Here is a 19,848-nt window from a genome sequence, read left to right on the forward strand (position 1 = left end):
GGAGAACATCATGTAGCCACCTCCTCTTTCTCAGAACAGGCTTTTAATATATATATATATATATATAGCCATATAAATAGCCATTTAGTAAAAGGTCAAAGTGGAACCAACCTAGTCATCTTTAAGCACCTTGTATTGTGTTGTCGGCTGGTGCAGATCTAGTGTATATACTCTAAAATAAAGAAAAGCCAGAGCTTGGCTACACTCGGACTAACCTGGAAGGGGATGACGATGTTCACCTTCTCACCCACTAAGGTGATCAGTTTGGTCCTCAGATGGCGAGGAAGGCGGATCTTTGGTTGCTCTGGGTGATGGACACGAGAGATGAAGAAGGAAAAGATAAGTAGAGTTTGAGTTGCTGTTGTGGGGGACTGTACATATGTAAGAGATACAGTGTGAACAGCTTTTACGTATGTATTATTTAGATATGATCAAACACAGTGGAATTATTCCTTCTTGGATGCTGTATGTGGTTAAGAAATAATCCATGAGGTTTACATGAATACTATAACATCTAAGACCCGATGGTAAGATGGATAATTACATGTTTTCACCAAGCAGTACTTGAACAGTGGCTGAACAAAGTTACTGACGAGTACCAATCCCGGGCTAGAGCTTTATCGTGTGGATTTATTAGATATTTTAACAAAAGACTTCTCTCACCCATGATCTCTCGGATAGTGACGGCCTGGGTGAGAGTTGCGGGGGGGCTGCGCCCAGCGATGTTGAGAGCCACCACTCTGAACAGCATCTTCTCGCCCACTTGTAGACCTTTCACCCTGTACTGGTTATTCCCCAATGGTTCCTCATTAGCTTGCACCCACAGATCACCTGAGGAAGGAGTCGGAGCAGAAGAAGAAAATGAGCCATCAAGGAACAGATCAGAAAACTAGATCCACAGATCTCAGGATGTTGAGAATCAGGAATCAGGTGACCATTTGTTAAGTTCCTCCCTGCTTAGTTACTGTTTCTACGCCTGTCAAGCTTTACCATGAATGATAACTGATTTACCGTTCAGAATTCAAAGTCAGTTTGGAAACAGTGGGTCCTTCCTCTCAGATGTAAAGTAGACTTTATTCTAGTCAGCCACATACTTGCTAGCTAAATGGCTAGATGTTAGCTATCTAACAAGACAAAGACTGTGTTCTAAAATGCATACTAAGGTACTGCATACTACATAGTCAATCTGTATGCACTGCATACTGCTTACTAAATGAATGATTAAGTATGCCATAACCAGCAGACTGTTTACAATAAATAAACTCACGCAACATGTCTTCTTTGCATGACATGACTATGGATCACAACGTTACTACAGCTGAATGAAAATTGTTTATCACAAATGTACATCAACATTACTTCTTCCACTCCAGCATTATTTTAAGGCAAATTTAAATTATTAAATGTGTTGGTGTTAAATATATTTTCTACAGTAGATTATTTGAGCTCCCACGTTTTTCTCTTAACTCTATCGTAAGGTCACTCGCCATCACTAGTGATTATGAGTAAGCGTTTTTTACAACTTGGAAACCCAAAAGTTAAACTGAATAATAAAGGTGCAACACATTTTGCATGTATTTACTTCCTTCTGTGCAGTATTCAATGATGTAGCCGTCGATGCCACCCGCTCCGACTCTCTCCGGAGGACGCCACTTGAGTGCGCAGGTAGTGTCTGTCACATCATCCACGCTGAGACGAATGGGCTCGCTGGTGGGGGCTGAGAGAGACAGGAGCTAATTAATACGTTAATACCCAGTGTAAATGGGATGGGAGGTAGGTTAAGCTGCCTCAAAATGAGCATTGTGTGAAAAGCCCCTGTTAATTAACCATTCTACTAATGATCAATGGCAACGCACCAATGGGCATGAAGGGCTTGGAGTTTTCACTGGCCTGAGAGATGCCAATGCCGTTGACTGCAAACACTCTCATCTCATAAAGTACACCTTCAATCATCTTCTTAGCCTCATATGTGGTGGACTCATAAACATCAAAGTTGAGCTTGGTCCATCTGTCTGAGCCAACCTTCTTCCTCTCCAGCAGGTACCCTGGAGGAACAAAACACGGTGAAGTCATTAAAAAATCAGTGTTCTTTAGGAAAGAGTTCAAAAACATTGCAATGTGATAAACAGAGTGGATTCTAAACAGCTGTTGTTTCAGGGAGGGAGACATCAGATGTGAGCTGCCATGTGTTTTAGGGGTACCTTTAATGGGAACTCCGCCGTCATATGCAGGAGGGTCCCATGTGATCGTGCCATAGTCCTCGCCAACTGATGTGCATTTGACATTCTCAGGAGAGTTGGGCACATCTGCAGAGGCAGGTTACAGTTGGAAATGGAAAAAAGGGAGAGAAGGGAGAAGGCATGAGTACAGTACAGTGAGTAATGTACTCAAACAGTATTCAACTCTTATATTCTTAGCTTTGCTTCGAGCCTCTATTTTAAATTAGATTATGAGATTAAATTATTTAGATTTGTCTTTCATAACACTGGTCATATCCACTTCCCTGCCAAGTAACTTTGTCATTAAGGTGTCGTATAAGTACATTTGCAGCAGCTGAGATTTGGCCAATTACGACAAATCATGCATCCTTTCACATTACTGTCAACCGTATACTGTAGTACACGTTTCTCAAAACATGCTGCAGTGTTGTAAATATTTGAATATGTGTTTATAACATTCCAGCCATTTGGTACTATTCAGTGAATATCTATCTGTCTGCTGATGTGGTGCCAAAATGAAGGTCAGATGTGATAGGGTTTTAAAAGGTGGCATCAACAATGATTTCTTCTGACTGTTACCAATCTCAGTTCCAAAGAAAGGCCGGAGAAATCAGGAGAAAATAGAATAGGAACAACAAAAGAAAGTGAAATGAGAGGGGGGGGAAAGCAAAAGTGAGAAAAAGCCACTGACCCACGATCTTGACAAAGAGTTCGACCTTGTCTTCTCCAGCAGGGTTAGTCACGGTGATGGAGTAGCAGCCCTCATCTCCTTTCTCCGCCCCCTCAATCACAAAGCTGCTCACGGTTTTATTAAACTCCACGCGGACCCTTCCCTCGCCCTCAGACACCAACTATAACGCAGGGCGGCACAGACGGACAGAACACAAAAGATAGTTGAAGAGGATGGTGTCGCATGACGAAGGCACAGCAGGTGCCAGGTGATTCAACCTTCCCACTCTAGTTCATGTTTCATTCTTCATTTTGTGCTGTTCAGTGACTAACGGCTGGATACTCTGATTGACGCACAAAGGAAGAGAGTGTCTGACGTGTGTGTGTGTGTGTGTGTGTGTGTGTGTGTGTGTGTGTGTGTGTGTGTGTGTGTGTGTGTGTGTGTGTGTGTGTGTGTGTGAGGTGAATGGTGAGAATCCTCTCTATTCTTCCTCACTTCTGCTCCTTTCATCCAGCACACAGTGGGCGCCGGCTCTCCTGTGATCTCGACGTCAAAGCGAAGTTTGTTACCAGCCACCACGGTTATGGTGTTCTTATTGCCGGTGGCACTGGTGTCCAGGTGAATTTTGGGAGGATCTTTCATTGTGAGAGGGGAGAGAGAGGTAGTTCAGGTGAGAAGCATGACATGTTTCGAGGGAAGACACCAATATGGGTCCTTTTGCTCTGAAGCAGTCTGTGCTGCTAGTCAGCATGTTGCAGTTGATCAGTTCTATTTTAGAATCTTGTTGCGTGTGTGTGTGTGTGTGTGTGTGTGTGTGTGTGTGTGTGTGTGTGTGTGTTTGTGTGTGTGTGTGTGTGTGTGCGCATGTGCGTGTGCGTGTGTCGTGACCTTCAAGCACTTCAATTCAATATTTTGTCTTTATCTTTTCAAAGAGGGGCAACACACATCACTGCTGTATTTCCTGAGCAGACCTCTCAATTTTGAGGAAGAAGAAGTTTAAAGAACAACTTAACAGCCTCTGAAAATATGATGTTACCTTATTCTATAAAACATAAGCCTGGTGAAGCAGCCTTCCTACAGGTTTTACAGAGTTAAAGCTTAAAGCTGTAGAGTAGAAAGAAAGAAAGAAAAGTAACTCCATCATATTGGACCTATTTATCTGCACCCTCAAATAGATGTAGCATATACTCTCATGCAAGATGATGAGTAAGATTTGAATAAACATCTTTTACGCCACACTTACCTTGTCTGGGAACATAGTCAATCTTGATTTCTGAGGGGAAAATACATGAATCAGTTTTATTCAAATATGGTTAGCTCATGAAACGCTTCATATTTCGGTTTGCGTGTCGTTCTCACCCAGGAAGTTGAGTTTTGCAGAGAGAGAAAGTGCGTAGCCATCAGGAACAAATGTATAATCTCCAGCGTCCGAAGGCTTCACGTCATCAATCGCCAGCTTGTGGATCCTAGGGACATGTTACCAGATGTTACCAAGGAGACAACACTCGTTGTGACCCGCAATTATGCATAAGACAGTTGCCCTAGCAACATACTCCATGAGGCAATTTTGCAGAGTGAGAAACTAAATGGCTTTCACCTTGTGTGACCGCTGTTGCCTTGGCATATCTCCTGCTATAGGCGGCTCTGATGGAGGGATTACTGAGAGAAACCCCAGACCCTAGGGGTGTGTGATGTGCGCGAGTGTGTGTCTGTGTGTGTGCACGTGAGTGTGTGTGTGTTTAGAGCTTTACAGATTGCAGCCTATCCAAAAATGGGCCAAATAACTAAGAAAAACCCGTTGGTAATAGTTTGCCAAGCCATGTGGCAGACAGTGCTTATTGTGATAGCTGTGTGTGTGTGTGTGTGTGTGTGTGTGTGTGTGTGTGTGTGTGTGTGTGTGTGTGTGTGTGTGTGTGTGTGTGTGTGTGTGTGTGTGTGTGTGTGTGTGTGAGAGATACAGAGAGCTCCACATAAACAGAAACAGCTTCATGACATCACACGTGGACCTGAAGCAGTCGGATATAATACCTTCCGATGTGTGTTATTTTGATGCGATCACTGGACTGGACTTCAACGCCGTCCTTGAACCATTTCCCCGTCGCCTTTTCATCGGACACTTCACACTTGAACACAGCCTGTTCAGAAGCCTTCACCGTCAGGTCAGCTATGTTCTGCAGAACCTCCAGCTCCTTATCTGAAACAAAGGCACCAACATAGATGAGTATATATATATCTATTAAATATATACCTGTATACTGATATATACTGAAATCTTCGAGAGTATTACTTTAATACAACAAATTGAAAAGGTATAATTGTCTCATACTGGTGGATAGCAGGTCCTTCATTTGAGAACTTTTTGCGGGACACAACAATAATGACGTTTTTCTTCATCTTGGGGAGCACCTTAAGTCTATTTAGTGTCCAATGAGGATGAAGGACAGACATCTTCTCACACTCTAATCCATTTAGACCATTTAGATTTAGACTCGTCTGGCTTGCGAGTATGCAGCGACTGCGACAGCCTTGTGTGTGAGGGGTAAGACGGTACCCAACCATCAATTTTGGATGTTTAAAGAAAATTAGCATGACGAATAATGTGATGAACTACATGAACTGATACAAGAGATTAAAATATTAATTACGACATGAGTAATGACTAATTTACTGCTTTTCATGCTTGTCAGGATGGAAAACATCAACATGTGCTGATGTGTAAATGTTCTTTAAGTTCCTAATTGAGCGACCAAGTCTGAAATACTTAAGTACTGCAGTCCTGCAGTCCTACAGTCCTACTGAAGTAAGGACTGAGGCAATATGGAGAAAATCAAACATCACACACCTAAATATTGATATTGTGACGATATAGTAGGCTTGACCATATTTACACAATGAGATTTTTGATCAATAATGTGAATATAATGACTAAGTGGGTAAAGCAAATAGTAGAACAACTAGTACAGTCTGGTACATTTATAAAATGATATCACTTTACTGTAATGGAGCCTTTAAAACCTGGAAAATACAACATCATGTTACAATATGTAATATCTAAGACGATGTCTCGTCTCATATCACCATATCGATATACTGTCCATATATTGCCCAGCTGTAGATGTATAAGAGGACTGTATTGTTTTTGTAATGACTTCAACAGAGGAAACTGTACCTTCAACCTCCAGTTCTGCCTTCGACTCTCCGCCGTTGGTGTACACGTAATACATTCCAATATCCTCCTGAGTTGCTTCATTTATGATCAAAATGTGCTTCTTCCCGTCCTTTTTAAACCTGTACTTTGAACCTGCAGTTTCTCTGTTCAGCTCGACTCCATCTCTCATCCTGAGAAGAAGAAACACACACACACACACACACACATGCTTCAGTGAAACTTCAACACGCAGAGGGAGGAAGAGCTGATTGACTTGTCTACAATGTTCTACATGACAAGATCACAAGGCTTTAGCACATTTTGAAAGAAACATATTTCGTCAGATATATAATACTTTTGGGTTTAAGGTGCTGCAACTGCACAGCAACTGTAGAATAACTTCTGATGGAGTATTACAATAAAAAGTTATAAGTAATGTACAAAGTAAGTTCATCATATTGATAATATTTAGTTTTTTATTATCAAGTCCTGCTCAGAAAAAAATGCTTATTTAGTGAAGACACTTTTCCAGTTAATCTGGGTAATATTCCGACCACAGATTATTAAACGATAATGCATTCCCTAATGAGTTGATTCGCTGGCTGACCATTTGACGTTGGCTCCTTCCTCGGATACTTCCACCTCAAACTCCACCTTCTCACCCACCACGGTGTGAACGTCATCCAGCAGCTTGGTGATGGTGATTGGAGGCTCTGAAGACAAACAAGGCTTTGAGTCAAACGTCGAAACAGCAGAGTGATACTGAGTCATTAACACGCTGTATCTAAATCACCAGAGTAATACTGACCAGGAACATGAGCGGAGGATGAAAAGAAGTGTGGTGGATAAACAGAGCTGGAAGGTATCACTACTTGAGTAGAGTGAGTAAGTGTTTGTGTTGTTGTGCAGGGCATGTCAAAACAACAAATATGGTATTTGTTGCAGCCCAGCTAAATTCTATCACATGCAAAGTTTGATTTCCACTAAAGTATAGGCTGCCTATACAGTCCAAATCAAGCATCATTGTTTATTGTCTATCAACGGGATTGTATCAGGACAATTCCCTTTTGTTTTTAGCACACAATACTCCTGAACTCCTTATCAATGCCACCAAACACACGCGTCTCGTAAAGGTGGAAGGTAGCTCAAGTCTCCTGAGGTGGGAGTCACATTGTGTAACCACATGGTGTGATGCTTGACGCTCTGTTAGCCTCAGCTATTTGTCATCGTCAGCATCCAGTCCCCCTCCGGACGTCTCAATTCTCTTCCACCTCAGCTGGGGAGCCCGGAAACTCTGTGAACTGTCTGAACAGTCACAGCACCACAGAAACATGTGCAATGTGACTGCGGGCCTCACGAAAGTCTGAAGAAATTAGCTTAATGTTTTCAGGGTAATTTGTGGTTTCTTTGCGTAAAACAACTGGGAGGTAAATGTTATGAGGAAACATAACTAGAAAAAATAAGAATAAAAGCGGAATTTACAAACGACCCGGCAAACAAATCTATGCAAATAATGTGGATATTAAGACTTAGTCACTACTTACCGTTTAGAAGCAAAGCCACTACTTAAAGTGACAAAATCAAGTAAATAGTTAATGTAAGAACACAATTCTTACATTAATCTACACCTTGTTGCTTCTACAGCTTTGTGAGTGTTGCATTTGATGCCATTCACTTCATACCACAACACAGCAAAAGTCAAAGCTTTTGCCTAAGTACTTTATGTATTTTGTAAAGTACTGTGACAGCTAGTTTTGACTGGGTGTCATCTGCTGAATTCCTCACTGCCTTCAATAATGTCAAGATGAATCAGCAACAACAGATACTGATGTAGATGTTCACAAACAGCAACATGAATGACGTTTTTATGGACCCAAAGAGTGTTTTTGTCCATAAAAATATGTGCACACACACACAGACACACAAACTGGAGCTGCATGGAAGCAGTGTCTGTGGTAAAGATCTTACCCTCTCGTTTGGCTTCTGATAATGTAAAAGCAGAATGGGCAGCAGTGAGCACATAAAGTAAAGTATGGGATTAATATAGAAGCAGCAGACCCAATTACATCTATTAAATCCTCTCATACACACACACATGCGCACACACACACACACACACACACACACACACACACACACACACACACACACACACACACACACACACACACACATACACACAAAGGACACAGAAGAGACCATTGAGATAGAAGCACCAGATTTAGACTGACTATGCCATCTTTAATATAATAAAATATAATATAATGCTTGTCTATTGAAAATGAGTGATATTAGTACATTGATTTTATTCTTATTCGTATTAATATTAATAATGACAATAATAAAAAAAACACTTGGTATAAAATATAACATTTGATTATATAGAATATTACGATAACATTTTAATATTTTAATTGAACAGCAATTAAAGTGCCTCAAACTCCAATAAATATGATAGCACATTAATATGTAGAGCACGACAACAGTGATACATGACAATAAACAAAACATAAGAATTTCACTCGCCATGTACCCATTAAAAATGAGTGAGCAGACAACAGAGCGCAGCATGCTACTGTGTGGCATAAAAGCATTGAAATAAACAGATGACAAACACAGACACGAGAAGGGAACAGAGCTGTCAAGCCGCTCAACACTCAAATGACAGCATTTGCTAAACCGAGCAGAAAAAACCCTCTCCCTGCTGAGAGAAGGATTCCTCCAAAGACAGTGACTCATGTACCTTTGACAAAAACCTCCGTGAAGCACTTCTCCTCCCCGACCACGCACTCATACGCTGCGTCATCAGACAGGTTGCACTTGTTGATAGTGAGTGTCCGCTTGTTGCCCACGCTCTCAAACACATACCTGGACGCACAGGGATGATGGGGGAAGATTATACGAGGAGGATAAAGAACAAACGAGGGGAGAGAGACAAAGAAAGAGAGAGAGAATAATGAATAACTGCTTTGAGCAGATCCAGCAACAATCAGATGCAGAGAGGCAGATGAAGACAACAAGAGTGACTCACAGTTCTAGAGCGAGACAAAGAACACACACATTCTTGTACAGACCTTCAGAGCGTATATGCTCCCACACACACACACACACACACACATTTGGGTTGCTTTACAAACAAGGTGACACACATCAAAGGGCTACAGTAATGCAACGGTCTTATCATCACATGCGATGGAAGGTAGTGAAGTGTTCACATAACTCACGGTAGCGACTGCCATTCACAGTAAGTCGAATATGAACACTGAATTAATGGTTATCTACTTGTGGGCTGAGCAAAAGATGAGACGTGTGAGGCAGACAAGCAGTGTTTATGATGAAAATAGCATTAAATTAGAATTTCTAAAGTAAATGAATGCCGTTAGCTGCTGTGGAGCAGCCGTGCGTACCTTTCAGACACACGTAGGTCTTCAGAAGAGAAGAATACTTCACTAATTAAGCATTGCACTCCTATGACATCGTTGGACTTGACGTGGACAGTTCGTTGTTTTTAAAGCAGAACTAGAGGTCTGTCTAACTTCACATCCACACAATTCTTTCATTTTCATGTATCATGCAGCTCCTTCTGGACATTTATGTGTACAATTTAAGATCATTTGTTCACCAAATAGCAGAAGAAAGAAAACCTCTGAGTGACTTAAAGGATTTGTATATGAACAGACAACTTCTGTTCTTATCTTATTAGTAGTAATCCATGTTTCGCAGTTAAACTCGTTCTTTATATGATTGAGATTATATCTGACATGCTGTCTAGTTGCAACATTGAGTGATACAACAGCAGAGCTCTTTGCCTTTTAGATAAATTATATATAACTTTACCATATTCATATTTTATCAACCTAAATGTAAGCAGTTGCTTTAGCTTTGGCGTTATATCTCAACCACAACAGTGGTTTGTTTGAAATGAAACAAAAAAGATCTGGGTCATCCCATTGGCTCTTTAACCTAAAACGTTTTATTCCTCTCGATGGTCACAGTGCACAGCCTGGAGGACAGTCCCCTCACCCATAGTGACTGTCTTCATCTAAACAGGAAGAGGACATCCATACTGTCAATGAAAAGCACAAAGCTACACAAAATGGCAGATGGTGGAGCCATTGAAAAAAAAACACTCGCAACAGCTGTAGCCTCTTTAATAAAACACCAAAAGAAGCTTTGAAGGAGGAGAAAAGAGCAAAGAGGAGAGCGAGAGACATTGAGGAGAGCTCAGCAGGCTGAAGAGACTCAACACTTACATTTATATCTACTGTTAGTCATAAAGTCAAAGTTTTTCCTAAAGATGTTTTAATCAAAACAACGGTTGTGACTCACCACAGTGGTTTTCCAGACCATGAGCAATGCCAAGGTGTAATACGTTTCCTAAACAGCTACTAAACTGTATAATCAAGTCTAGCTAATTACAAGCTGCTAATTAAAGTTGCGCTTAACGTCGCTTTGGACAGTCCTTAAGTAACATTACATCGCTAACAACCCAACACTCAGTAACCATGTTAAGTCACCAATACAGCTTGGTATGAAACACACTTGAAATATGTGTATTGGATCGATGTTACCAAGAAAAACTCCTCCTGCAATGAGGTGAATGAAACTACGTTTAACCCACGTAATTAATGTTACCACCTCTGAAGTGTGTCGGGAAAAGGGGCTCAACCAACTCTGCAGGTTCCAATCAGTTCTATGAAAGGTTTCATTGTCTCATGTATTAGCTGGTGAACATAATGGTGCATTGTAGCAGCTAACAGGTCTGAAATTGGAAACTGCTTGCCAATGCGTTAGCCCTAATAACTTTATGAGGTTGTCAAGGTTGTGTTTACAGCTTGTTGCGATGCCCCCAAGAGGCCATCAGTTAATTTAGGTGTAAATGGACATTAGGGCTTACAAAGAGGCAGGTTTGGGAGCATGTTTAATTTTGCTTGATTGATGGGAGTCTCAGCCCATCACTCTCAGCTCCTCCCAATCTCTCCGTCTCAAAACTAGTTTTTCTTTCTGGCTGCACAAACTACCAAGATGGCAGTGAGTGCTACATCAACACACCAGCAATGAGCATAGCAACCTACAGGTCAAACATGTGTGTCCGTGTATCTGTAATATATAGTAGGCCTATAGCGAAAGCTTTTCTTTTTCTCAAGTCACCAGATTTTAAATATTACAGATTAACTGTTCACTTCAACCTCAAATTGAACCTCTAAATAATGCATCAGGACAATGTCGTACATAAACCGTCCAGTGCAACACCGAAATATTGGTAATTTGCTCACTTGGCTGATGGTTTGATTTCCTGTCCGTTTTTGAGCCACTTGATTGGAGCGTTGGAGTCAGCCAGTTCCACTGTGAGCTGGATCCGCTTGCCCTTGTCCACTGAGTAGGCTGAATCCAGCTTCTTCAGGAAAGCTGAGAAGAAAGTATCCAGTTAGTATATTACAACTACAACTTTAACAGCCAACCAGCAGCAAGCATAAGCTTACACACATTCCACCTGTTGTCCCTGCAATATAACTCTCCCCCCCCTTGTTAGTGCCTCGTGGAACCTTTAATCTATCTTCCCTCGCTCCTCACCGTCACTCTTCTTGGGCTCCACCTTCTTCTTCATCTTCTTCAGCCGTGTGAGCATGCCTCTCAGGTCTGTGATGCCATACTCAAAGGCAATCTTCTCATAGTCACAGGCCTTGGCCTCCTTCAGGATGTCCCATACGTCCACTTCTTCTGGAGCAATCTCCTTGTGTTTCTTCTCCCTGAGGAAGAGAACCACATTTCAGGGTTATTTGAATTATTATGTATGTCTACTGCTGATGTGGATGATCTTACCTTTTCTTGAGCAGGGCACTGAAGTCTAGGTCACCAGCATCCTCACCTGCATCTCCACTGAAATGGAAAGAAAAGCCCTTCTTGAGGATTATCTTTGTATGTTTCTAAACCTGAGCTATTTACAACAAAGTGGGGAGCGAAAAAAGAGCATTAGGAAATACATCATCTCCTCTTATTCCACATTACACAGAGCTATAAATACACACACACATTACAAGACAATTATAAAGACAACAAAGACAACATGAGCAAATACAACAGATCACAGTGGAGTTCTAATGAATTAGTGGCTGTAGTTAAAGCTTACCATTTCTTCATCCTGTGTTCGGAGAGATGTAAGCAAAGGATGAGTGAGAACATAGAGCAGAGCGTTTGATGAGGACTACAAGCCGCCGCCATGCCCTCCATTCAAGCGACAGACATAAATCACAAGCACATGTAAGCAGAAGACTCATAACTGAGCTATAAGCAAAATACATCCTGTTCAAACATTGAATACTATATATGACAGGAAGCACAAGAAAATGAAGGATCTGATTGCAAAAGTTCTGAAGCACAGATGTGAGTAAAGGTTATAAGGAAGTCTAAGACATATTAATCAGGGAATGAAAGTACACCCTCAACACAAAAAAAAGGCATTTTCATGCAGAATTATATGTTGAGAACTTCACAGAGGGGGAAACGATGGCTGTGTTTCACTGCATAAACCCTTTATTACGCCTCACATGCATATTTCCAAGTGATGAAAAGAATTCACTCGGTCTCGAGTCATCAGTCACCCTCTTGTGCTCAACAAGGTGACAAGTATTGTGTGTGGCACACACCAATAAATGTCTACTGCTCGAGTGCTTGTTGTTTTCCACTGTGAACAGTTCTCCTGGCATTGTTGAGGCTCATTGAACGCATCAGAGAGCAAGATAAATGCCAATAAATTCAAAGCTATTCCCGAGTGATCATGTTCGCCCTATGGATGAACGGTTTATCCAAGGATAACATCCATCCATGTTGTCCTTGCCATCCCGTAAGCGAGTACATTCAGGGTGGTAACGCTCTCGTTCTCAGGGCACACGTGATCACCAAACGGTCGAGTGAGCATGAAAACGATGTTTGCCATGTACCTTGAAGAGATTCTATCAAATACCTAACGCTGGAAGAAACGCATTGCAGGATGTTTGTTACACTAAGTTTGTTTAAATCATTTCTTTCAGAATCTACACTTCAGTTCATTGATGTAAAAACAAGTATTTTCCAAGCCTGAGGTGGTATAGTAAATTGGACTGGAGTTTACATGTAAAATGGGGATCTGGGGAATTTCTATAATGAGTTCTCTTTCATGGTGCGAGGCGAGCATGTGCATTGAGAGCAAAGCACAAAATGCACATCTCTCTCACATTAGCCTCTAATATTAGGAACACTTCATCAAAGCTGCTGCAGCAGTAACTTGATGCTCACCATGAAAACAAAAGCTGAAATGCAAACAGTGTTTTTCCTCCGAGTGTTACTAACACAAACTGAAGCTTATGGAGAGTGATAGACAAACACACTGTGATTCTAAAGGATTGTCATGTGTGGGAATGCAAACCTTAAAGTGCAAATAACAAAGTCATTTGTCAACATGCAAAAATGTCCTCATCCGCTGTGCAGTCATGTGAGGCTGAGAGACCGCTAGTCCTAAGCCGCATTAAGACCAAAGCCCTGCGTCCTCATTCATTTGAGTGAGATCAGTCCAGCTGCCCAGCAACACAAGGTCGTCCGTCAAAAAAGTCCTCCTGCAAGTCACTGCGGTGGCCATACATGCACGCACACATTCCTAGTGCATTACTTTGTAACGTGATCGCTGTTTACTTTGCTTTTTTTTTCTTGCGTTGTGTTGCAGCAATTAATCTGGGCACTCACGTTCCACCATGGAACCAACTTAAGTGAATTTTAGCGTACACATGATCACCACTTGATATGCTGAATATTTTGGCATTCATCTGTGTGTAGCGTTGTCATGACATGCTTTTCCCCGTTAAACATACTGTGTCTTAATATGAAAGCAAGAAGCGCTGTTCCTCTGCAATGCAAGCGTACAGTATGTATTCCACAGAATATTTTACTGTTTTCCTTTGAAGACTTTCCAGCTTCATCTAAGCAACAACATGAGCCTGATATGCCCGGGGCATATGATGGAGAGCTCGGGCTACTTCAGACATGAAGCACACATTAAGAAGTGAACAGGAGTGAGTATCCTAAAGAGTCAGATCACATGTAATACATGTTAAGAGAAACACACAGATGAGGATCCCATAGGAGACAGGATTCTCCATACTTACCTGTTAGAGGTTGAGCTGCTCGACCTCCACACACAAGGTGTTTAACACACTCATTTATTATCTCCCCAGCGACATATTTGAGTTTTAACCAACTTTTCACTTTTCATTTATCACACCAACCTCCCCCACCCCCCCCACCCGCGCCCTCTTGTTCCTTCATATCAGCATTCTGCAAATAAGCACACTGACATCCTGTCTAAACCACATTATGATGCTGTCTTGTTGCCTGTTGTGTTTCTCATCTTACCTGTGCCTTTCTGATCACGCTCTAACGAGGGAAGGAAATTTTATTTTTAAACACAGATTACAAATACGGGAGACTCAAGGTGTCAGTGCAAAGTTGTCGGCTGATTTACGATCACACAGGACACATACAGTATACAGAACAGCTGAAATAAAAGAAAAACTCATTTAAAAAAAAGCACAGCCACAGGATACACACTCAGATACACTTCACACAAGCAGAGGCAAAGACAGAAATAGATAGTGAGGGAAAGAGAAGAATAAAAAAAAGTCCCTTCTGAGACTGTCACCGAGACATGTGACGAAATACATAAGATGCTAAACCATGAGGGACTCCAGGTGAAGCAAAACACCAAGGCGGGAGACGCATTGAGACGTGACAGAAAGTGAGAAAAGGCAGACAGACTGACTTGTACAAAGTCGTGATAGACAAACACACAGGCAGAGACACTCGTTGAGACTGACAGATGCCCAAAGGCAGCAATCTACAGAGGAGCATATGGGAGACAGTGTGACGGGCGACATGTTGGGAAGACCCTTGCCGACACTGACACTCACGATCGCTTAAACGCTTCCAAGATGTTGTCCTGCTGCTCCTCTTGTACAGCTGAAAGCAGACAGAAGGAGAAAGACTGGTGAGCGCCTGGATAGGTTCATCCATTACACCGCGGACTTGATCAGCAAAGGAATAATGGACTGATGACCTCGCCAGGCCACTAAATGATAGGACCTAATGTGCATCGCACTCACTGAGTTATTGGCTGCCAAAGCCAGTAACGTAGTAATGGAGGATACGCTGAATGGAAGATGACAATAATGAGATTGTCTGTGTCCAAACTTACCCTGTACGGTGACTTCGAATGTGCAGATGTCGCACTTGTCTTTGGAGGTGACCTCGCAGCGGTAGCCACCTGCGTCTCCATCCACGACTTTGATGATGTTCATCTCATAAGTGTAGATCTGACAGAGAGAAAGGGGGGTGATGTACTAGGAGCACACAGAATTAAATTAGCACACACACACACACACACACACACACACACACACACACACACACACACACACTAAACAAAATAGTTGGAAAGAGAATATAGAGATTTGAAGCTGCAGCTATGACATAAAATAGATCTTGCGAGAAACAGTTTATAAAACCTGATTATTCTTTGTCTTACAAAGTAATATGTTTTATACACAAATAAAAAAACATACTACTTTGTAAGACAAAGAGTCAACAACCCTGCATGTTAACATCAGAATGCTTTACTCACAATGACAAAGACCAAAATCAGCCAACGTTGACATGGTGTAACAAACTGTGATATAATCTCCGTAACAAAGACTGTGCAGAGGTCATATCAACAGATACAGTATAAACGCACATACCTTGGTGTTCCTGTCATAGACCTCTTTGAACTGCAGGTGCTTCCCAGCTTTGCTGCTCAGATCCAGCCACTTCCCCTTCAGCCACTTCATGTTCGGCTTCCTCAGCAGGTTCGAGGAGTCAACTTTAGCCACAAACGTGACGTCCTTGCCTGCCATGAACAAGAATGAGACACAGTAATTAATTCAAATAGATTAGCTGTCTGCATTCCAACAGGCCTTGGCAGTAAGTGAGTGCCACTCCTTTCTTTCTGGATATAATTCAGGCTTTTTTTTTATGGCCGATCATCTTGCCAGACCTTTTGTTGCTGTGACACTCTCCGGCATCTCCACGAAGATGCCGCTCATCTCTGACATTTGAGAATCCTCCCCTGGTACATGTTCTGTGACGGGTGGTGAAGAGAACAATCACAGAGGACACATTAAAGCTGGAAATCATGATCTGGGCAGCACAAAGACGTAGACAACAAACAGATTGTAAACGACAACAGGAGACAAGTCGACCAAGCAAACCACTAAATCAGCAAGTCTTCTTAACCGTGGTGCTTCTACAGTGAAACGCCTGTTCGCTGATCATTTTGTATAATTCTAGTCTCAAACCACTAAATGCCACCCACTGAGCTCAGGGATCTATTCCTTTTGTACGGTTGTTAAGCACTAACACTGAGCAACAGTCTTTCTGTGAGGCAAAACTATTCAGCAGGTAATGCCTTTGCTGTTACACTGCATAAACCATTTGGGACCCTCTGATAAATGACAGGCAACCAAGGAGCCCCCTGGAACAAACTGGCCCCAGGGAATAAAGAAGCTCCTCAGATCACCTCTGAAGACTTCACATTAGGGTTGACTCTCTGCAATCTTCTGCCACCCTGACAGAACATAAGCTGAGGCTGTACACTCTTATCTAGGTGATAAAAAACGAGCTGCTCTTTTATCCGTTCACTTGTTTCTTTTGCAAGTGAATTGATGTAACCTCTGTAAGGTGTTTGCTTGTCAGTTGATACGCTTTACAGAGACTCTAAAGTATTCATTTCTCTTACCATCAGGAGGCAACTCTGCATCCGTGGGGGGGGGGGGGGGGGAGAAAGGGAGAGCGGGAAACACGTCAGTCTGTACAGTATCTGTGCTGTGCTGGTAAATACAAGCGTTAATTGGCTCAATTATAATCTAAATCAACGTGCTCTCACACTCCAAAAAACACATCTTTCTTTCTCTGACTCTAAATTAACAAATCCTGTTGTTTTTTTAACTGTTAATTAGTTATGTCTTCAACAATCAAGTTCAAAAAACACTTAAATTGAGTTGAAGAAAGTTTACTGTACACAATCTGCATGAAACATTGTAGGGCCCTGGGTGGACATCCATTGGACGAGAGAATGGATACAGGGTCACGTGTCAAAATAAGGTCATGCGCCTCCATAAATGTTCTCTCTCTCTCTCTCTCTCTCCTCTCTCTCTCTTCTCTCTCTTCGCTCTCTGTCTCTCTCTCTCTCTCCCTCTCTCTCGTTCTCTCTCTGTCTCTCTCTACTCTCTGCTCTCTCTCTCTCTCTCTCTCTCTCTCTCTGCTTCTCTCCCTCTCTCTCTCTTTCTTCTTTGGTTATCTGCTCTGTTCTCTCTGTTCTCTCTCTATCTTCTACTCTCTCTCTTCTTCTCCCTCTCTCTCTCTCTCTCTCTCTCTCTCTCTCTCTCTCTCTCTCTCTCTCTCTCTCTCTCTCTCCCTCTCTCTCCCTCTCTCTCTGCTTTTATGGGCTCAGTTAATTTGATCTTTTAATCAAAAGTGCCCCTGAGGACAGATCCAAGTTCAGATGTTCAGGATGATTTAAAAGGTTTCAGTAAGAATGCTAAGTGGGTAAAGCTGATTGTGGAATGCAACCCAGGGGACACTTTTGAATGTTTACACTCTTGCACTGTTACAGTTGCTGTGTTTGGGATGAAGGTTGCGTAGTGAAACTCCACACACGGTCTTGGGCTCTGGGAAGGGAAGTTTCCGGATTTTGAACAAAAGCCTGCAGGAACAAATTGACTAAAACCGTCCTGCAGATTAATATTTTGGTTTATGGAGACAATTTGTAGCAACCCTTATTAAGTATTTAGTAACGCTTAAATTTTAAGGGCCCGGTATTTCCTTATAACTTCCTAATCATTTCTAGAAACTTTCCTGGAAAGAACTTGGTACTCGGAGACTAGTATAGTTTCAGACTGTCCACCCGATAGGAATGACATATGTGTCCATTAAAGTGAAAAAGAGATATTGTGAGGAGGTTAGTGTGGATGGATGGGTCAACAAGATATCAGACTTTAAAATGGGAAACATTTGTTTGTTTTCTGTCTCCTACAGACGGCTAACCTTGGTTTCTTTTAACCATGCTTCACCTCCTATACACTGAATAAAAGCATTCAATAATTACTTCTAGGAACCTTCCAAGAGAATTATTAGGAAATGATTAGGAATTTATGGGCCCGTATAAGACGTGGTTATCAAATATTCTATCACAGACTGGATATTACTACACTAAAATAGAAACATATCTATCCCTTCCATCCATAAAATATCCTTCTATACATAGAATGCATAGTAGTGTAATTTCACAGTTATTACTTATTCAGCATATCATCCATTAATCATCAGCGCTCCACCAGAACAGAATAAAAAACACACCGTGTCTCAAACTCCTTCAATCTTATGTTGTGCATACAACATAATACCAGTGTGGTTACCAGCAGTCTTACACTGTAATATCATTCAGCAGTAGCATATTGTAGTATATCCAAATATCACACACACACACACACACACACACGATATATACCCACAAGAACAGGCAGGATATATCACTTTTTATAAACCAGACCTCATCAGTTCATTTCACATCAAAACACTTTCAAATGTTTTCTGGGATGCTTTGGTGGAAGCAATATAGCTACTTAAATCACTTGGTTTTTATTGCTGTCATAAACTTCTCTGTTGTCTGTTGTATATTTGTATTTTCTTTTATTGTTTTATCTGACAGTTTATCTGATGAATTTGCTGTGACTTGAGCTGCTTTTAAGTTGTGTCTTTGCATTGTTTTCATCTTTTTCTTTTACGTCCCTTTATCTATTTGCTCTGATGCACTTTGTCACTTTTGTTTGCTAGATAACTAAATATATTATTGTGATTATTATTATACTCAGTGTCCAAAAAAGTGTTGCAGCCATATCTCTGCAAAAAAATGATCATGTTCATAAGCAATAATGAATCCATCTGCTGTGTGAAAACATTTGATCTTAAGCACCAATGACGGCCGTCACCATAGTCCCACACTTCAGGGAGGAACACTGTCAGTCTGTCAAACTCAGTAACAGATACACATGTCCAATAACACACACAGTGGTTGATACAAAACAAGCGCAAAAAACTGGAAGCACAAGCAGGCTGGGAAATATAGTGTTTTGTGTCTCTTGCTTACCATCCCTAGGCTCATTGTTCGCTGAATGAAAAGAAACAATTGGTAAATGGAAGTTAGTTGTGTGTGTGTGTGTGTGTGTGTGTGTGTGTGTGTGTGTGTGTGTGTGTGTGTGTGTGTGTGTGTGTGTGTGTGTGTGTGTACGATTAAAGACAATGTTTAAAGGTTCAATGTGTAAGATATACCAGAAATACAACTTGTAGCATTAAAACAATGAACTAACATTGTTGACCTTACGTCAAAGACGTCTACATATAGTGCAGCAGAGATATCTACTATGCTAACTGACTAGCTAACTGACTAGCTAACTGACTAGCTCCGCTCCGTCCAGTCTTGTAATACCACTTGGTCCAAACATACTAACTAACGTGACACAGACTACAGGCCCCGTTTAACATTAGTGCCACAGTAAACACAGCTTCCATCTGTGTTTACTGTGGCACTACACGTGTTAGCACACACGTGAAGCTAGCAGTGTTTTTTGACCGACTCTCAGAGTAGCATTACACACGAGTAATACACAGAATACATTAAGATACATTAAATATGCCAAAGTACTACAACTAAATACAATACAATACAATACAACTAAAATATAAACATT

The 19,848-nt window shown here is 41.5% G+C and overlaps 1 protein-coding gene across 1 annotated transcript in view; it reads right to left on the reverse strand.

The window, feature by feature from the left end:
• Nucleotides 1-19,848, reverse strand: part of mybpc2a (myosin binding protein Ca) — a 31,221-nt gene that overhangs the window by 6,614 nt on the left and 4,759 nt on the right. Inside the window, exons 3-22 of the mRNA XM_029437256.1 lie at nucleotides 16,098-16,181; nucleotides 15,802-15,950; nucleotides 15,261-15,378; nucleotides 14,977-15,025; nucleotides 11,861-11,917; nucleotides 11,612-11,787; nucleotides 11,314-11,446; nucleotides 8,781-8,905; nucleotides 6,645-6,750; nucleotides 6,059-6,228; nucleotides 4,918-5,083; nucleotides 4,249-4,355; nucleotides 4,133-4,162; nucleotides 3,385-3,524; nucleotides 2,911-3,070; nucleotides 2,202-2,306; nucleotides 1,857-2,045; nucleotides 1,583-1,717; nucleotides 664-831; nucleotides 216-304 (exon numbers count right to left, since the gene is read on the reverse strand). Coding sequence (XP_029293116.1) covers nucleotides 216-304; nucleotides 664-831; nucleotides 1,583-1,717; nucleotides 1,857-2,045; nucleotides 2,202-2,306; nucleotides 2,911-3,070; nucleotides 3,385-3,524; nucleotides 4,133-4,162; nucleotides 4,249-4,355; nucleotides 4,918-5,083; nucleotides 6,059-6,228; nucleotides 6,645-6,750; nucleotides 8,781-8,905; nucleotides 11,314-11,446; nucleotides 11,612-11,787; nucleotides 11,861-11,917; nucleotides 14,977-15,025; nucleotides 15,261-15,378; nucleotides 15,802-15,950; nucleotides 16,098-16,181 — 2,456 coding nt within the window. The remainder of the gene's footprint in view (nucleotides 1-215; nucleotides 305-663; nucleotides 832-1,582; nucleotides 1,718-1,856; nucleotides 2,046-2,201; nucleotides 2,307-2,910; nucleotides 3,071-3,384; nucleotides 3,525-4,132; nucleotides 4,163-4,248; nucleotides 4,356-4,917; nucleotides 5,084-6,058; nucleotides 6,229-6,644; nucleotides 6,751-8,780; nucleotides 8,906-11,313; nucleotides 11,447-11,611; nucleotides 11,788-11,860; nucleotides 11,918-14,976; nucleotides 15,026-15,260; nucleotides 15,379-15,801; nucleotides 15,951-16,097; nucleotides 16,182-19,848) is intronic.

Source organism: Cottoperca gobio, chromosome 8 (assembly GCF_900634415.1).
Source record: "Cottoperca gobio chromosome 8, fCotGob3.1, whole genome shotgun sequence".
Lineage (NCBI taxonomy): Eukaryota > Metazoa > Chordata > Actinopteri > Perciformes > Bovichtidae > Cottoperca > Cottoperca gobio.